Source organism: Eucalyptus grandis, chromosome 11 (genome assembly GCF_016545825.1).
Source record: "Eucalyptus grandis isolate ANBG69807.140 chromosome 11, ASM1654582v1, whole genome shotgun sequence".
Taxonomy (NCBI): domain Eukaryota; kingdom Viridiplantae; phylum Streptophyta; class Magnoliopsida; order Myrtales; family Myrtaceae; genus Eucalyptus; species Eucalyptus grandis.
In genome coordinates, this window is record NC_052622.1 from 894,481 (window position 1) to 913,167 (window position 18,687).

Here is an 18,687-nt window from a genome sequence, read left to right on the forward strand (position 1 = left end):
AAAAAAAAAATATAGTGCCCTATATATACATGGAAAATCTACGATAAACAAAACTGAACACAAGAAATTATTAATCATGATAAATAAATCCTGCATAGATATAAAAATACTTAAAAAAAGGGAAAGTAGATAAGTTCTGGACCACCAATATTGCAAATGAATGATAGATGGAAATTTTGTCTGTTTGGTAAAAATTGGGTGGCTGTTGTCGTATAGGAGGTGGAAACAGTGTCGTCCAATTTTGATTATAATTTCCCAATTAAAATTCACGATATTTGCTCTCAGGTAACATTTCACTAGAGGACAACGGTTTAAACTAGGTCAAGAGATTACTGACGACATCTGTAATTAGTTATGAGGATTATGGTTAAGTTGGTCGGCAAGGTCGAAATTATAAAATAATCCAGCTGGATGGAAATTAAAATTTTTATGGGGGGCATAATGAGAACAAGAGGGGTACAGATAAGGAGGAGCGGAAGACAGTTGGGCATTCTCGTGGCATGGAAAATTTCCCCGAATAAATTAATTCAATTTAAATTGAATTGAATTTATAAAAAAGATTTTGTCGATTTTTTATGTGACACGATTAACAACAAAAGATGTCCACGTGATGCGGGCCTTTTGGAAGGGAGTACGGGAATGGGACTGTCATTGTCCTTACTTGTGGCGGCTGTGTATGTCTATATTAGTTAGCCAGAGCTTTTTATTTAAAAGCAAAAAAGAAAAAAAGAAAAAAGAAGTGGTGCGATTTTATTTTACTTAAATCGCTCCTAGTTGAAAGAAAATTATTCTTGCCATAACTCTGAATGGTTATAACACTTTTTAATTTATCGAGTTGATGGAAATATGTTTAAGAGAACTAATTAATCAAAATCACGAACGGAGAGAGAGAAATGACGTTGTTATTTATTGATACTGCAAAAGGCACACATTGTTAGGAAATATAATTATTCATATTAATCAAAACAGTGATGTTTTATTCCATCACTTTTTGTTGTTTTTTGGTAGTTTCTTACCAATTTCATTTCCCTTCTTTCACTTACTAACGTGCTCAATCTTAATCTCTATAAAGGCTTGTTCGTGATGAGATTGAAAGTTTTTGATAATCTTTGTTAAATAAATATCTTAAATATAAATTATAATCATTAAGAATTCACAATTTTAACTTAAGAATTCGTCTGCGAAAATTTGGACCAAAGAATTATACATTACAATTAGAGATTAAACTTTAGGGAGACATAAATAAATGAACCTGAATAATAATTTTTCAGATCAGTTAGAATTCCAACCTCTAAATTTATTAAAATACTCAAATCTTAAATGATACTCCTAAAAAGGGAACACGCATGTAAACTTCTTTGATTTGAACACAAAAGACGGAAAAACAACAGTTTAGGAAATGTTGATAAGAATCGTTGGATTTATTTGCTCCACATTAAATGTATATATTTTTTCTTCGAACAATATTACCACTAATGAGATTTTGTGAGGGCAATTTGGAACTATATAAATCTGAGGACGCATCTGAAACTATTTGAGAAATTGTAACGCATATTGCATCATGTCTACAATTTTCTTTTACAACATGGGATGAGAAAATAAATGCCTGGGCAAAAACATGTGGGGTGAATGTATGGTACAAATGGTACGATACTTCTCAGATTGGTGCATTTTTCTATTTGCTAAATTCCAACTTTTCAGAAGAGGCATTTCAAAAGAGTCCCATGATATTCTAATATTTTCGGATCACCACATTTAAGTAAATATTTTATAATACTCACTTATTTGAAAATTGAAAAATGAATTGTATTAAATCAGATTCAAGAAATGAAATTTACTAGTGAAGATTTCTTTACTTTAAATTTTAAACCTTGAACTCTTGATCTCTATAGTAATATCTACAAATCAGAAAAAAAGAAGAATTAAAATAGGTGTAGTCCCGCAAGAAAAGGACACCCGATGCCATTACAATGTCAATAAAAGTAGTCTCATGCATTTGATTTAGTCATTAAAAGTATAAATGCATGCATGAATTAAACACTCGACATAAGTTCAACTCGACACATCATTAAGATCGAAATAATCCAATGTCTGGACCATTAATCCGGATCTACCTAGGAGACAAGCATCTTGTCATCAGCATATTTATAAAATGGCAACTGATTTATCGAGAACATTAGGATCATTAGATCATGTCTGCTTCATTATATGGGGGACTTCCCCTTTCGTTTACGCATTTACTTGCGGTTGAATCATTTTCCGAAGGGGGAGTGGAGGAATGGATTAGGTGGGGACTCGTGGCAATGCAGACAACACCAAATAATTATAAAATCAGGCGAGGAGAATGTTGCCGCACAACACGACAAGCGCAACGACAATTGTCCCAAGTATTCCTTGGCATTCCCTCTTTTTTGCTTGCCTTTTTATTTTCAAGAACCCATCCAAAAATCTCCCAGATATGTATATGATATAAGGCACGATACACGAAATAAACAACAGGAAGAAAACCAAAATGAGTTGCAGAAGGGTCGACTACACTACAAGGGAAAGCTCTGTCAATCCTCAGTGGAGTTTAGCTTCTCCTATTCCCTTGAATCATTCAATTTTTCCATCGGGTCAGGATTTCCATTTGGATGTATGCAGAACGTGGGTCCATCCAACTAAGCGTATATTGTTACATTAATGGAAATTATTGGTCCTGATCTTGATATATTGTATTGTGATGATGCATGTCGAGGGAGGGTCCAGGGCAAGTAACAATCACTCTCCACCGCCATTTTCAATTAACTATGCGCATGCTTATCACCGAGGAGCACTTTTATAAATCCGACTATCGGGTTCTCTCACGAGGGAGGACAAAACTTGTTCACCATTGAAAATCTTCAAACCACCAAAGGGTTTCGTTTTTAACAATTTTGTGCGGTTGGAATAGCTCTATCTTTCCATAACAGGAAAGGCTTGTCAGTGATCTCAAACCATCGAATTCGTATTCGCCCAAGAGAAGAGGCCCCAATCAAGACGGATCGTGATAGAAGAAAAGATGTGCATCTCATTAGTACTCTTTTAAGTAGTTTATTCTTTAATTCAAATCTTGATTAGATTGATTTTGGGAAAATGACACAAATAATCCTTAAATTTTGACCCAATGTACGATGTGGTTTCTGAACTTTTAATTTATTGAATGTAATCCCTAAATTTTTTGTACGTGTTCGATTTAGTCTGTGAACATTCAATATTATCCCTGATTTTGAATTAATAAAATGACTACTTTGAATATTTTATTATAGTTCAGAGACTAAATCGAATATATACCAAATGTCAAGGAACCACATTAAATAAACCGTAAGTTAGAGATCACATTAAACATTAATTAAAGGTCATGGACCATGTGGCACGTTGAATTAAAATTCATGGGTCATTTATGTCATTATCTCATTGATTTTGGAATCTCGTATATGTATAACGAGTAAAAGTGCCCCTGACATGGTGGTAAGGAAAGTCATGACATGATTCAAACATGAGATATGCTACATTTGAATAAAATGTTTGACCATTCGGTCAACCCCCTATCAATTTAATACTTTTATAATTGCTATGTTTCATTAATATATTTGAAACCACTAGGGGTTGTCCTAGGGCCACCCTTCTCATTTGTGAAGGGGTTGGGGAGTTCAATTCCCCACTTTCGAGGGCTGGGGTTATATAGGATAGGGTGAAAAAAAAAGAATAAAATATTTGTTTTGGTTCAATTTAATTAATTGATTTTTAGTTGTAGTTAGTATCTTTAATTCTCACTTGTTTACACCCCGAGAAGAATATAGCACAAGAGGGATAAGTGTTTCAAAAGTTTTAAACCTATTGCATGACGGTTAATTCGGTTTTAAACTTTTCAACTTAATCAATTTAGTTTTAAATTTTTGACAATATTCCAATGTCATGCTTCCAACTAATTTTGACTGGAAATCACTGATGTAGATGCAGACCATTTTCTATGGCCGGATGTTGATGCTAATGGAGACGATATTTGCAATTTTTCATAAAATTTACTAAATTTTTATTATCTTTCCTGTTTTTGTCTTTCCTTTTTTACCACTATTCATCTTCCCAGATGGGCCAGCCATCACCAAGGCCTTGTCATTTAAGCCACCATTCTATGAAGATGAATAGTGGGAAAAAAGAAGAAGAAAAATTCAAAAGAGAATGCAAAAATCATCTATTGCTCATGTTATATAGGACAAACGGCATTAATTGGCTTGCCACCTTAGTGATTTCTTATTAAAATTGGCTAGAAAGATTACGTTGAAAAATCATCCACCATTCCAAGAAGATGAACAATGGAAAAAAAAAAAAAGAAAAGGAAAAAAAAAAATGAGAAAATTCAGAACATTCAAAAGAAAATGCAAAAATCATCAATGGCAACACTGCTCATGCCATATAGGACAATCGACATTGATTAGACCGCCACGTTAGCGATTCCCAATTAAAATTAGCTAGAAGGATTATGTTGAAAACTTGTCAAAGATTTATGACTAAATTAGTCGAATTGAAAAGTTAGAATTATATTGACCGTTGTATAATAATTTTAGGACTTTTCGAATAATTTCTCCTAACACAAGAGTTGATGTCAAAGCCTCTTCCACAGACCATGTCGGGACAGGGAAGCATATTCCTTTTAAAGTTCAATTTGATTTCAGTTTTTCTCGTCCTCTAAGATGATTCAATTTTGAAGATTTTTTTGATGTTTGAGGTTGAAGCAGATGAAAAAACTAGGAATATTTAATGAAGCATCTATTCTCCAAAATGCAAAATTTACATCAAGGCAGGGGTTACTGTTGGGTAAACTTTTCTACATTAACCAAGGACAAAAGGAGAAGGAAAAAAACAAAACAAAAATTAGCTGATGTATTACAGCTCTTTATTGGTTCTCATGTTTCTTGATCTCTTGCCCTTTGATCATCGTGACCATCATGGGTGCCAGTACTATCTGGCTACAGAAGACGTACCCTTGAAGGTAAAAGATATTTTGGCTTTTCCTCTAACTCTCTGTTTGTCCCTCTCCAACGTCCTTTAAAAAAACCCACCACTTCCCTTTTGATCTCTCTTCTTTGTCGTCGTCAATGTCATCTTCTTTCCTTTGGCAGAGAGGCTCTTTCACCCTTTTGTTAGCCGCAACTTTTCGGACCTCCAAATAGATCTCTCTACTTGTGACAAATCTTCATCACCGAACTGGTTCAGATGTTCTCTGTTGAAGCCAGTTGGTGAATGCTCGGAGCGTGTTCATGTCGGCCCTGTAATGCTTCTGAGTGAACTCGAGGAGCACCGGCCATGTGAAGTCCGGGTACGCTCTCGGACAGGACATTGCGACTAGCTCACTCGGTGGTCTCACCACTTTGTCGCTCCTCGGGCACAAGAAGAAGGCGAGGGACTTCCTCGGAGTTCGGCTGTTCACCACTGCTCTGTGCAAACAGCTCTTGTATAGCCCGTTTGATAGAGCCTGTTGTGACCCAACAAAAAGAGAAAAATTACAGTTAAATTAGCCCTTAGCCGAATAGATACAAATTTGGGGATAGATTTCTAATGATTGACTAGACAATGGGCACAAATCAACGCCATATACTGTGAGACTTACCATGAAAGTGTCGCCGATGTTGACGACGAACGCGTTGAAGTTCGGGCTGATGGAACGCCACTCGTTGTCGACGAACACTTGGAGCCCGCCAACTTGGTCCTGGTGTAGGATGGTTAAGGATGTCGGGTCGCAGTGGGGACCGGTTCCTAGGGTGAGGTCCGGCTTCTGGCACGGAGGGTAGTAGTTGAGCCTCATGATCGAATCGTTGCTTTCGAAGAACTCCCTGAAATGGTCTCTGCCGATTCCTAGGCTCATTCCTAGCAGCTCCATTATTCCTAGAGACAGTCTGCTCATGGCCTCACAATAGTCCTGGTACACCCTCCTGAAACACAAGAAAACCAAAATCATCATCTGTCTTGGTACACACTACACATAAAACTATAGAGTTATTGACTAATCTCTTCATAGATTGATGCTAATAAAGTGTGGGGGAAATTATGTTTTCTTTCGACGACCGAGGAACATGCTCGATTGTCACGAAAGAAATGGGCGATAGGTTTCGTACCCGGATTGCTCAAACTCTTCGCCCATGGTGTTCTTGAAGTAGTCTTCCACGACATTGGCCGAGCTTTTCTCGGCGGAGTAGCCGAAGGAAAGCGTTTCTTTCCATGGGAGCTTGGAAGAGAACCTGCCAGTGAAACTGCTGGCATATCCACAATGCTCACCGAGCTTCCTCTGAGCCCTCTGCTTCTCGCTGAGCGGTAACCCGAAGAATTTGTCCATGTACTTGTGAGCGTCCGATATGAGGCCAGCATCCACGCCGTGATTGACGACAAGGAAGAAGCCGTGCTTCTGGCACGCATCCCCCACGAGCCTCGATGCCTCCTCGGAGGCACTCGGGTCTTTGGAGAGGAACCCGTCCAAGTCGATGAGCGGGACGGCGAGATCCGGGGCGTTCGCACACGGCTTTTCCTCGTCGGGCCAAATGAACTGTTTCGGGATGTCGGGTTGGTGCCGGATCACCGAGGCGTCAAAAACTAGATGTTTTTTATCCTCTCTGGCTTCATCTTTGTGCTGCGGAGGCATGGCTGGTGAGGTTTTACTTGTGAGGCAATCAACTGCCATTGCATTCAGGAAGCTATATATGTGAGCCGACTTTTTTCCTGTGCAGGGGAAATGAGGGAGGAGTGGGCGGGGAATAAATTTGAGAGTTGGGATAAAAGAAAAGCCAAGGCCGTTTATGGGGGGAGATGAGTGCACAAAATGTGGGAATCTTTATAGCTCTCTATCTGGAGCTGTGTAACCTGTTTGTTTGCAAACGAGGACCACAAAGAGAGTGAATTTGCATCGGTTGGTGCTTGTCAATTTGACAAAAAAGATTTTAGTAATTTTCACACTATTATATTGCCCCAATTTGATTCTAGGAGTGTTGTCCTTTCTGTAGTTGCCAAAGGAGCTTTTCCCAATGGCGTTTTTGGCGTTTCTTTGGAGGAAAGAGAAGGAGTGCTAATGTCACCCTGTCTTCTGTATCTGCCCAATCAAAATCATTTAGAGTCAGCTACGCCATTCCAAGTTTGGCTCACAACAGAGCAAAGTGGCTGAAAAAAATGGGGGACGAAATAATGGGCAGGAAATATTTTGCATCTGCTTTTCACACTAAGAAATAAAAACCGAAGCTTTTGTTGTGGTGGTAAAGAGAACGGTGAGTTCTTGCGGGGAGGGACTGAACTGATGGTGATTTGGGGGAAAGAAGGAACTTTTGTTGAGGATCTTCTTTCCCTTTTACCTGAGGGGAATTGAAAAACCAAATTTTGATTGGGAGTCAAGGAACTTCTGCCCTTGGGAAAAGAGACAAGGGGAATGTTTTGGAGGAAGCTACAAGCTCTTGAGGCAAAATCACAGGACCTTAAATGAGCCAGAGAGAGAGAGAGAGAGAGAGATGATGGTGATTCGTTCATGTAAGGAGGGACAATCTTTTAGGACAAGAGGACCCGGACAGAGATTTGTTCTGAGGTCTGTAATTCAGAATCTGCGCATTGCAGTTGCAGGGGTCGATACAGAGGGTCTGAGGGTTTTGGTCCTGGTATTTATAAGTTGAGACTTGAGATGATCTGTTCCTTGGGGTGTTAATTCAGACACATGAAGGTTATTTCTGTTTCTTGCATATGCTTTGCATTCATCGCCTCGAGTAAATATGCAATTATGTTCCAATAATCGAGTCTATAAGATGTGAAAAAGTGGGGCTAACAGCATAGGCTCACTTGGAATAATGTCAATTCTCAATATTGCGATTGGCTCTATTCGTTATATCGGTAATTGAACTAGTTTATACTATACTTGTGAGAAAAAAAAGTCATAATATTTTGCCCTCTTCACAAAGCAACTTTTGCATATGTGAGTCCTTCTCACCTAAATGGAGTCTCATGTAGGCTAACCTTGGTTTACAAAGAAATAACAGCATTGGGCATTTTGGAAGCTTGCCAAATAGACTCTATATGTAAGTAAAAAGATCTATAGACATTATGAAATTTTACTAATTATTGCTACTAAGCCGATTGGTGTTGTCTATATTTGAATTACTCCATGAATATAACTATAAGTGCAATCGAATTATAATGAGATCAATTAAATTATAATATTAGAGTTTATATTACTAAGTACACGAAACTATTAGGTATGATATATAAGGGAAAATACAATCTCGTCGAAAGGAGTAACAACACTTGAGACAAAGGCATTTACCAAATCGGAAGTAAATTAATTTACATTTGAATGGAGTAAATCCTTCAAGATGAAGTAATTTCCTTATAGGAAGTTACCTGGAAAGGAGTAAATTTTGCCTAGAAACTAGTCGCATCACTTTATAGAAAGCGCGAAAGCAGTGGGTTACTTTTTTTTTTGTCGGTACAGTGGATTACTTTAAAAGGAGCAATTAACATTGAAAGCCGTAACATCTTTCACTTTCCATTTATTCCGCAAAACATATTTTTCAATAAAGTATCTTTTTTTTCGGACATTTGAATCTCTTAGGAAATGGAGATTGACGGAAAATATTTTCCTATAAAAGTTTAAATTCAAAAAATGATTTTTCTTTAAAAAATCAAAAATCATTTTCAAAATATAACTCGGTATCAACACTTAAATCAGAAACTCTGCATTTGGGCACAAAAATCCCAATATTACTCTTCAGGCCCCTCGCAACAAGGCCGGGTCTTTGGTGCCCTGACCCAAGTCCATCGAGGCTTTGCCCTGGATATTGGTGCTTGTACCTGGGACACCAATCTTGGTAATATTGAGGTTAAGCCTAGGTCCTTGGCACCCGTGCTAGGTTCCATTGAGGCCAAATTTTTTAAAATATTAGAATCTTTTAATTATTTATTTTTTTCTTTTTTTGCTTTCTTTTTCCTTCTTCTTTCGCCAATCGTCAAGTTTTAGCGATAGTTAACAACCAACTATAGGTGCGGGCCAACCTTGCGAGGTTGAGCTTTCTTGAGGCTGGCGAGGCTCGAGCTCGAGCTTGCTTGAGGCTGGTGAGGTCAACCTCGCTTGTCTCCTTGACCAATGGTGGAAGAAGGAAAAAGAAAATAAAAATTATACAAAATTTTTAGTTTTTTTTTTAATTACAAAAAAAAAAAGTCCATGTTAGCGTGCCTGTACCATATAAGATTGCTAACATTCACGTTAGCAATTTTCAATCAAATGAGATTTTTCTCACCAAACGACAAAAGATATTTTTTAGTTCATTTTCAATTCTTAGTTAAACACAGAAAAATATTATTATTTTCCTGAAAAATAACTTCTCAAAAAATATTTTTCATAAATATCACATTTTCTGCCAAAGAAATAGAACTCAAAATGAAATAATTTACCTTATAACAAGTGTGAAAGTTGTGATTTACTTTAGAAGGAGTAATTTACTTCGAAAGAAGTAACATCTTTTAAAATGAATTCATTTTATAGGATAATTCACCTTTAAAGAAGTAATCTGAGTGACTGCCAATTCTTCATCTTGGTAATGTTACTTATTCCTAGCAAATCATTAACAAAATATAATCGTTGTAAAATACCTTATCAAATCATAGATGCAAATTAAAGTTTATAAATTATGTTTCGTATCCATAAAATAATTTCCAACATTGTAGATTACCTCAGGGTTCATGACAATTTATGTTTAGACACTTTCATAGACAATGATAATATTTTTTGATCACTGATTTTTTTATGTGATAAATGAAATTATTTTAAGGGAAATATTTTTCTAATAATTTATCTTCCGCGAAACAAACGGAGCCTGAATATCCTCTCTCTCTTTTTTTTTTTCCTTTTCATTTATGGCTAAGAATTTGCTCTTCGAAGAATCCATTTTTAGAAAACCTTTCACAGCCTGTCGCTTGTTGCCGTTGCCGTTTACATATTAGCTTTCCAGCGATTCTAAGTCACTTGGCCCTCACTATAATCATCAGCTCATCCTTGAACGTCCTTTTCATTACATTTCTTTTTTCCAAGACACAATTATCCTCCTATATTACTGGAATCTGCACTATCTAATTTAATCTAATTTATCGTATTCTGAAATGATATTAATTAGAGCCACACTAATTTTCTTTCCAACTTTAATAATTTAATCTTAAACTTTTATATGAAATTTCAACATAATCCATCTAATCAATTCTTGCCAAAAATCATTGACATGATAGTGTGCCACGTACCATAATTAGTATTAACTGGATCATTACATTAGTGATATATGATGAAAATTAATCAGAAGGGCTTTATTAGAATTTTGTGCAAATATTTAAGATTAAATTAGAATAATTGAAAATTTTCAAATTGAGTCAATATTTATGCAATAGGTTTAGAGCTGATTGGATAATTTTTGTTGAAGTTGGGTATCTTGGAATTTTCAAGCTTAGTGCACTTAATAAAAATTTAGCGTCATGCACCGTCCAGAATTTCAAGCATTTGTAATTGGACTTAGTGGCCGAGTTGCCCCATTTCAGGCTATGCGTGGCCGAACAATTTAATGTTGTTTTTGGAAACTTTATAGGAATATTCGAACCAGGAAAGAAGAAAGAGGCCAATGGTAGGCATGTTAAAAATGGAGGAGACATTGTTTTGCCGTCCTGTCACTTTTTTTCTTTTTTTTTTGGTTTGGTCTGACCGTCCTGTCACTTGAAATGGTCGAAAATGAAGGGGGATTTCGTTAGAAGTCATTAATCTTGGGTAAGAAATTCAATCAAGTCCAAAAACGTTTCAATTAGTGCAGTCCACTACCAATCATTTTGAAAAAAGTGCCTCAGCTTGATGCTGTCTAGGTTGGCGGTCTATAATTGGCTCCAAGTAACCCGATGAGACTGACAAGAGAAAAATGAAATGACAAATTGGTCCCTTACTTTTAGCTCTAATTAGAAAAAGTATTATACATTTCGAAAAAAAAAATATGAATTTGTTACGAATGCTCTATGTAAAATACTCCACATTTGAAGCAGTTCAAGTCAATATAAAGGTCAAATTGTAAAAGTCACGGGTGTTACGACAAAAAGATAAAGATAAAAAAGTAGAAGGGATCCTAAATAGATTCTTCTGTGATTGTACTGTACCAAAAAGTGAAAAGGCCAGGATGGGATTACATTAAATACTTAATATTTGGGGCTTATCGTGTATGTGTATATATATATATATATATATATATATTTCTGCATTACACACAAAATTTTCTCTTCTTTGGGAATATTTAACATGGAAAATCTGTTTTTCCCCAGTTTTGGGAGTGCATGGTAGAAGCTCGATAGCTTCGCTTGGAGAGATCACTAAGGGTACGTTTGACAACTTGTCAAATAGTAACAATTTTTGTTCTTTTGTTCTCGGAAGTAAATTTGGAACAAAAATTCGTTTGGTAAAATTTTTAATCTTGGAAACAAATTTTTATTTTTTTGTTCCCTAAAGTAGATTTGGAATAGAATTGAGAAATAAAAAGAAATTGATTTTTTGTTCTTGGGAATAATTTTAGAATCAAGTCAATCCTTTTTTTCTTTTTTCTTATTCTTCTTCCCCCTCTTCTTTTCTTCAACCGTTGCCGCTGCCGCTTGTTGGCAACCAAGTTGGAGAGGTCCGACAATCTCGTTGGAGGTTTGCTAGGCCAGGGCGAGGTTTGGTGAGCTTGTTGGAGGCTTGCCCAGCCATTGGCGAGGCTCGGCCTCACCAAATCTAGCGTGGCTAAGCCTCATCTAGCTACTGGTGAGGCTCGGCCAACAAGGCGTGGCCTAGGCAAGGGTTGGCGACGCTCCAGCAAGGTTGTTGGCCCTCATCGGCCGGTCGTCGGTCATCCCAAGGCCAGCGATTGATAACCCTTGAAGAAGAAGATGAGAAAGGAAATAAAAATAAAAAAAAAAAGAAGAAAGACGAAAAAAGAAAAAAAGTAATAAAATTATTTAAAAATTAAAAGAAAATGATTTGAAATAGAAATTTTGAGAATGGTGCCAAACACAATTCTATTTCAGAAATTGAAATTTTGGACGATTCCAAACGACTTAAAATGTTTAGAAAATATTCTTGGGAACAGAATAAAAAAGGATAATTTCTAATCAGAAATTGTTCCCGGGAACAGAAACGTTACCAAAATGCACCCTAAGAGTAAGTCAAAGTTTGAACCATAAAGCTTTCCTTGAAAAATGTATCAATCAGATTACCTTATTGAGATATTCAACAAATACCAATACACATTAGGAATAAACCACCAATCAATATCGGCTTAGATACCATTTGTTGTGAGCACATAGTAGAAGCTTGATATTATGTCTATTGTATTTACATAGAGTTTATGATTGTATGAAATGACCAACTCAAACTAGCTGTGCAATTCTCTAATTGTTCCACTTAACGCAATCTTTTTGGGTCCAAAGGAAAGTTTTTTTTTTCTTTTCCATCTAATCGTGGGTCTAGGCTAAGGGCGCATTTGGAAACACCTTCCCAAAACCCCTTAAGCAAATGCAAGTCCCTTTTAGCAAAATTTTTGGAAAGCTTTGGGGAAATATAATTGCTTTTTGAGTCATGAGAATTTCCGAAATGCAAATACAATTTTTTCTTTCAATTTTGCCCTCGCTCAACTTTCATAACTTCGAAAATGTTCCCACCTCATGCGATCCTAATAGCAAACTAGTTTGCCACTGGCCAGCCATGCCAAAGGTTGTGTGACCTCAAGGGAAGCTTGGCTCATGCAACCTCAGGTGGTGACACCTAGGTCAGAAGAACCATCATCAGGGGTCACATGACCTTAGACAACAACCACAAGCTACGTTGCCTAGGTTGCACAGCCTAGGCAATGCTTAGGATAGCACGACCTCAAACAACACTAGTCTCTGGCTGATTTGGCTCGTTGTTGACTGAATCCTGTCAGCAAATAATATGTGACTTTTTTTAATTAAAAAAAGAAGAAGAAGAAGCAAAAGTCCTTTTCAAAGTATAACTTTTTCCAAATGGCATTTAAGTCAAAATTGCTTTTGAATATGGTTTTAGAATACATTTTACTAAACATTTTTTGTATTTTCGAAAACCTATTTAACCTAGAGGCCTTTGCATTTTCCCAAAAACTTTTTTCTAAAGCCAAACCAAACACCCTAAGAGGGAAGAATTTAGTTCATCCATTATTCTTTAACCATGAGAATTCACCCCACCCATGGCTGAGCAAATCATAGAAGCATATGTACATAAAGAGTACTTAATTCGTGGATGTTGAAGTCCAACCTAAAAAGGAGATTGGAAAGAGCAGCATATGGAATTTGACTTATGGTAGTGGACAACACGTGAAAGGTGTAGAAGCTGATTTTGACATAATGTTGGAATGTCCAATCCAAAAATTTGAACTCATAAGTAAATGAGACAACATGTATACAAAAAAATAAATAAATTCCACTATCAAGCAATGTGAGATTTTCAACGGTGAACTTGAAATCTGTGGCTGCACTTGGTCAAAGTGTATACACCCTCTTGTCAAAAAGAAAACCAAGCAATTTTTTTTGAAGAAAATAAAGGAAAAGAAATACAAAGTGATCTAAATTTTTGTCAACGTAATCAATATACACACGCACTCAACGACTTGAAGTGCCCTTATAAGTGAAAAACTCGTCATTCTAAACAATAACAGAAAAAGGTTAGTATCTAAAGAAGAATAATGACATGACCGAAGATGTTATTGACCATTAAGTTTAATGGAGGTGATCCATCGTTATCCACTAACGAGATTTTTGTTTCCCCTGAAAAGGCCATGATCTTGCCGGTGGGTCAGGTGTCTATTTAGACTTTTGTGAGAAAATGGGTACAGAGACACAAAATTTTCAATTGGTTTAGCTTCAACATTTTTCAACAAAAAACACAAGAGTATGCACATCTATCCCACTTATGTGGGCTCAACAAGAAGTCATGGGCATTGCCACCCCTCCCAAAAAGGAAATAAAGGTGCTAAATAATAAAATATTTTGAATAAAAGTTAGAGAGAGAGATGGTGTCAAATCAAGATTTTATACACATAGTAAATCAAGATTTTATACACATAGTTTTGGAATAATGGAAAGAAAAATGGTGGCAAGAGCTGAATTCATCTGTTGTTAAGAAGTTACGCCCACGAACGTTGACATTTCAACCAAGTTGATCAAGCGCACGACCAGCGGCGGGCCCAAGTGGCTGCCGGCGGCGTCCATCCTCCATCGTGGATGCTCGTTTTATACCTTGTCTATAGTTTATTAAAGTCCTCTTGAATTAGGGTTTCTTTGCAAAAGTTTATCTCGTTCGTCCCAATCCGAGTTCTACCTCGGCCACTGCAAATAACTTACCGCAAGAAACGCTCCGAGGGCCAAAAGAAAGAGAGAAACAAGACCAATAAAAAGTCACTTGAATAAGTATGTTAGGCCTGTACCGTGTCAAATTCACAGTAAAATATGTTTTATGTCAAAATTCTTTTTCCCCTTTTCAGTTTGACCTAATCTTGATGAATTCTTTTCTTCATTCGTGCTTTCCCACGAAGGGGAAGGGGTTGACTATCTGAGTACATCTCCGTATGTATATGTGCGTAGACGTTGACGTATCATCTCTAAAGGAGACGCTTCAAGATCAACTATCCATGCGCCATCAAAACCCTAGAGGTCGGACATCCTTGTCAACTAACTGTCGACTTGATACCTGATGAGAGGAAAGAGGTATCAACACACAAGCTGTGCGCACGGCGTTATATTTATTAATTAGGGGTTTAGTAATCCAAGGCCTCTGACAATTTTCAGCACTTCAACTAGTTCCTTTGTCAATTTGTACTTCAGCAACTTAGTGTGTCTCCAGAATCTACAAAAAGAGAGGAACCGGAGAACCAATCCGTAGGACCACTCTTCAGGTGCGTAGATATGTTGTGAATTATAATGTCAACAAGGCCACGCGACCTGTCCAGCACCTTCTCTTTATGTCTTTCAATGCCCATCCGCTTTTGGGGCGCATTATTCATCTATATAGTTTGGCAACTTGCACGCATGTCACCATTCAAGATGACATGTTAATCAATCAAGGGCAATGTTTTTTATCATGTTTTTATATATGCCAAGCGCCCGCATACTTAATTTAGATTTATGGAACCGAGGCAACATTTATTACTTTGATTAGTTTGGGCTTTCGGCAAGAATATTCAACAATATCCACCGCTGGTGCAATAGATGATAAGTTAAAATGAAAACTTTTCACATACATCTCTCCACTTGGACCCTTGCTAGTGAAATGAACCTATTTTAATGATGATGAATACATCCAGAAAAATTGCATAAAGTTCTGACCACTGTTAAAGAAAGCTGTTCCTCTCGGAAGATGAGATTTCAAAAGATGGGAATGGAAACATGTGTAGGAGCACTTACAATTGATTGAATAGGTTTTTGACGCTTGGGAGAATGAATAATTGATCCTTAATGGAGTTGCATGTAGCTCTCGTACTTAGCTTTGTTTTTTTCTTATCAAAAATACGAAGTGGCGAAGTTATCAATGACAAGACTTGAACCTATAAATAATATCAGAGAGAGAGAGAGCTAACTTCTATTCTTCCCATTATATTAATTGTAAAGCATATATCAAAATGCGACGTTCAAGATTAATTTAAGCAAAGATTAGGAACATATGATTTCTGACCAATCTTTACGTGGGAGGGAAGAGAAACAAACAAAACAAAAACCAATTCATCTCTCTTAGTCAAATCACATCATACAAAACTATCGCTATCGAACAGTACAGGCTCGGTTTGTTCCCAAGCCCGACAAGATCTTGTGGGGAATATTGATCATCTTGGATATACGTTTTGTCTAAAATGCCCAACAAAGCCATGCGCTCTTGGTATGCCAAATCACCTTTAACCACATTTTACTCTCCAATAAGCCAACACCTATAATCTCCACTCGCTTCTCTGTTGAATGCCAATTTATCCATATATAGTAACTTGCTTTTCCTAAGAATACTCTCCCTTTCTCATCTTTCTTGGACATGCAGTGCCAGAAGTGGCACGACTAAATAAATAAATAAAGGTAGTAGGAACTCAAGGTTTGGCAAATCTTGAACATATTTTCACAATACCCATTAACATATGTTCCACTAGAATTCATACATCATTGAAGTTTTAATTGTCTCTTTGTGGTCAAGTCTCTTTTGAATTTCCATCATTCATAGCCCTTCGGAGTCCTCGCTAGAAAACAAAATGATGGGTGGAGAAGATTGGGGAAGAGGGAGACATTAAGGTCCATCACTAGAGGCAACTAACATGATGGTGGAGTTGTCACAAATTCTAATGCAAACTAAAGAAGAAGAAGAAAGAGTGACCGTGGGGACAAGTTGAGTTTCCACATAAGAGAAAAAACATATTCCATGATATTGATAGATAGAGCCGACAAGGTTGGATCTCTCTTTTATGATGACTACAAGTTTGAAAGAAATGGCGAGTCACAATTAGGACAAGTACAGTTCCATCCCCATGTCCTCTTATTATCCACTACGAGAAAGAGATTTCATAAAGAAAGGGTTTTCACGTGTCTTTGATCGACCATTACTTGGTTGGGATGGGGGGCCTAGGTGGAGGATCTAGATCAAGAGCTAAGCATTAGAAATGGGGAGCAAAGATAATTGGGATTTGATTTGATTCGGGATTTTTCATAGAAAATGGACCAGTCTCTTTTGTGGAGGTAATGATATCAAAAGTATGTTCTCCTAGAGCTTTGGTAGGGGAAAAAACCAATGAACTTCCTGTCTATCTCGTCGTGATTTTGCACTGGTGTTGGAAATCCTTACACAGACACTTGGGCATGATTTCTCCTCTCTTTCAGGTTGCATTAACACTCTTATGTAAATACATTTGAGTTTGGCTTTGATTTGGATATTGTTTTGGTATATGTTTCTCTATGATCCCCTGACGAGTTCATTCATGTTTAGAATGCTGCTGATTTGACCTTCACCAGAGGATGCTGCTGATTAGATCTTCACAATCCTCCGGTGATGCCGAGGGGGGCTGTAGCGTTTTGTTGCAGTGGTGGAGCGATGGCTTGTTAGTAGTGGTGGCAGTCGAGATGGCGACGTTGATTTGATGAGAAAGTATGTGAAGGTGGCAAGGACAATGATAATAACAAACATAGGAGATGGCAGTACGGCGGCGAGCCACGGTGGATGGTGGGATTTAAAGATTCTAAACAAGGCTGGATGGCAATAATTCAGAAATGCATTTTTATACCAATTTCAATCCAATGAAAATGAACAGGCCCTGGGATTCTCAAGACCCCAGTCTAGGATCTTGCATCACAACTCAAAGCATTCTTCTCAAATCGATCTGACCAGGGAAAAAGAAAGTGGGGGAACTTTTTGCAGATCATCGGTCTGTGGGATCAAAAGCCACGTTTCCAGTTGTCTCAGTGAGTAAAAAGAAGGTTAAAGCACAGGTGAGTGGCAACTGCACATTGTCATGTCCTGGAAAAGAGCAGCAACTCTCCAAGGACAAAAAGCAGACGAAAGTGATCTTGGAGTTCTATTAAAAGGACAAAAACAGTACCAGCGCACGAGTGGATGATGCGACTGGCGGCGATTCAGGCCGAGATCGAGAGATTTGGGAAGTGTAGGCGAGTCAAGTGGGACTCGGACAGTCTCAAACCGTCTCTGTTTATTGTAGTTGTACACTCAGATCCCATATTCGGAGGCCTCGACTGGCCGTCTCGATCATTAGTGAATTGATGGAGTCTACGTTAGCCATTAACAAGGAAGTACGACTTTTGCTTCTATCACACATATAAACACGAAGGATCACCACCCACAAATGTCTCTTTAAGGAGGGACCATGGCCATGTGCCTTTGAAAGCTCATGTAGCATAAGCCCAACCTGGGTGTGACTAGAAACAAAGACAGAATCCTTAAATATTGGGTGTTTATGTACCATGTGCTGTCGTTGTAGGTATCAAACAATGAAAGTGTAAAGCCTCATCAGCACCCCAGGAGGCCTTGTCTCGTTGAATCACAGAAAGCCAACGATGCATTAGACTTGGTCTTTCCAATAAAAGTTTTTAGGGATATGCATGATAAAACCCTAAAATTTATCGCGAAAGTACAATTTAATTCTAAAACTTTCAAAATGAATAAATAAATCATAAAACTTATCACACAAGTGCAATCGAATCTTCAAACTTTCAAAAAATACGATCAAGTCTTAAAATTTATCATAAAAATACAATCGATTCTTAAAATTTTCAAAAATGCTGTCAACAAAAAGAATAAACTTAACAAGTGTTTTTGACTTAATTGTATTTTTTTGAATATTTTAGGACTTGATTGCACTTTCGTGACGAGTTTTAAGACTTAATTACACTTTTTAAAATTTTTAGGATTACATTGGACAAGTTTTAAGACTTCAAATGCATTTATCAGAAGTTTTTAAGTAGCATTTATCAGAAGTTTTTAAGTAGCGACTCTCCGTTACATTATCAGTTTGTTTCGAGCACAGGGGCTTTCATAAGCTCACAGATTTAACACCTATCTTGAACAGGAAGTACACGATTGATGCTCGGACACCAAAATCCGAGATGCCGCTCCAGAGGATTAACATAGCACTTCACGAAAGGTCGACG

General features: G+C 37.3%; 1 protein-coding gene across 1 annotated transcript; it reads right to left on the bottom strand.

The window, feature by feature from the left end:
- Positions 1 to 4,773: 4,773 nt before the first annotated feature.
- LOC104424363 (gibberellin 20 oxidase 1) lies at positions 4,774 to 6,837 on the bottom strand. Its single transcript, XM_010036757.3, has 3 exons — positions 6,135 to 6,837; positions 5,630 to 5,951; positions 4,774 to 5,494 (listed from the first exon to the last, which is right to left on the bottom strand). Exons 1-3 carry the CDS (start codon positions 6,692 to 6,694, stop codon positions 5,219 to 5,221), a joined length of 1,158 nt encoding a protein of 385 aa, XP_010035059.1. The 5' UTR covers positions 6,695 to 6,837; the 3' UTR covers positions 4,774 to 5,218.
- Positions 6,838 to 18,687: the final 11,850 nt, after the last annotated feature.

Bases quoted from the DNA above. Each gene is read 5' to 3' on its own strand.
- LOC104424363 (XM_010036757.3), bottom strand. From the start codon at position 6,694: ATGGCAGTTGATTGCCTCACAAGTAAAACCTCACCAGCCATGCCTCCG. The intron at 5,952-6,134 runs GTACGAAACCTA...CTTGTGTTTCAG, and splicing joins GAAGAGTTTGAGCAATCCGG to GAGGGTGTACCAGGACTATT. The intron at 5,495-5,629 runs GTAAGTCTCACA...GGGTCACAACAG, and splicing joins ACATCGGCGACACTTTCATG to GCTCTATCAAACGGGCTATA.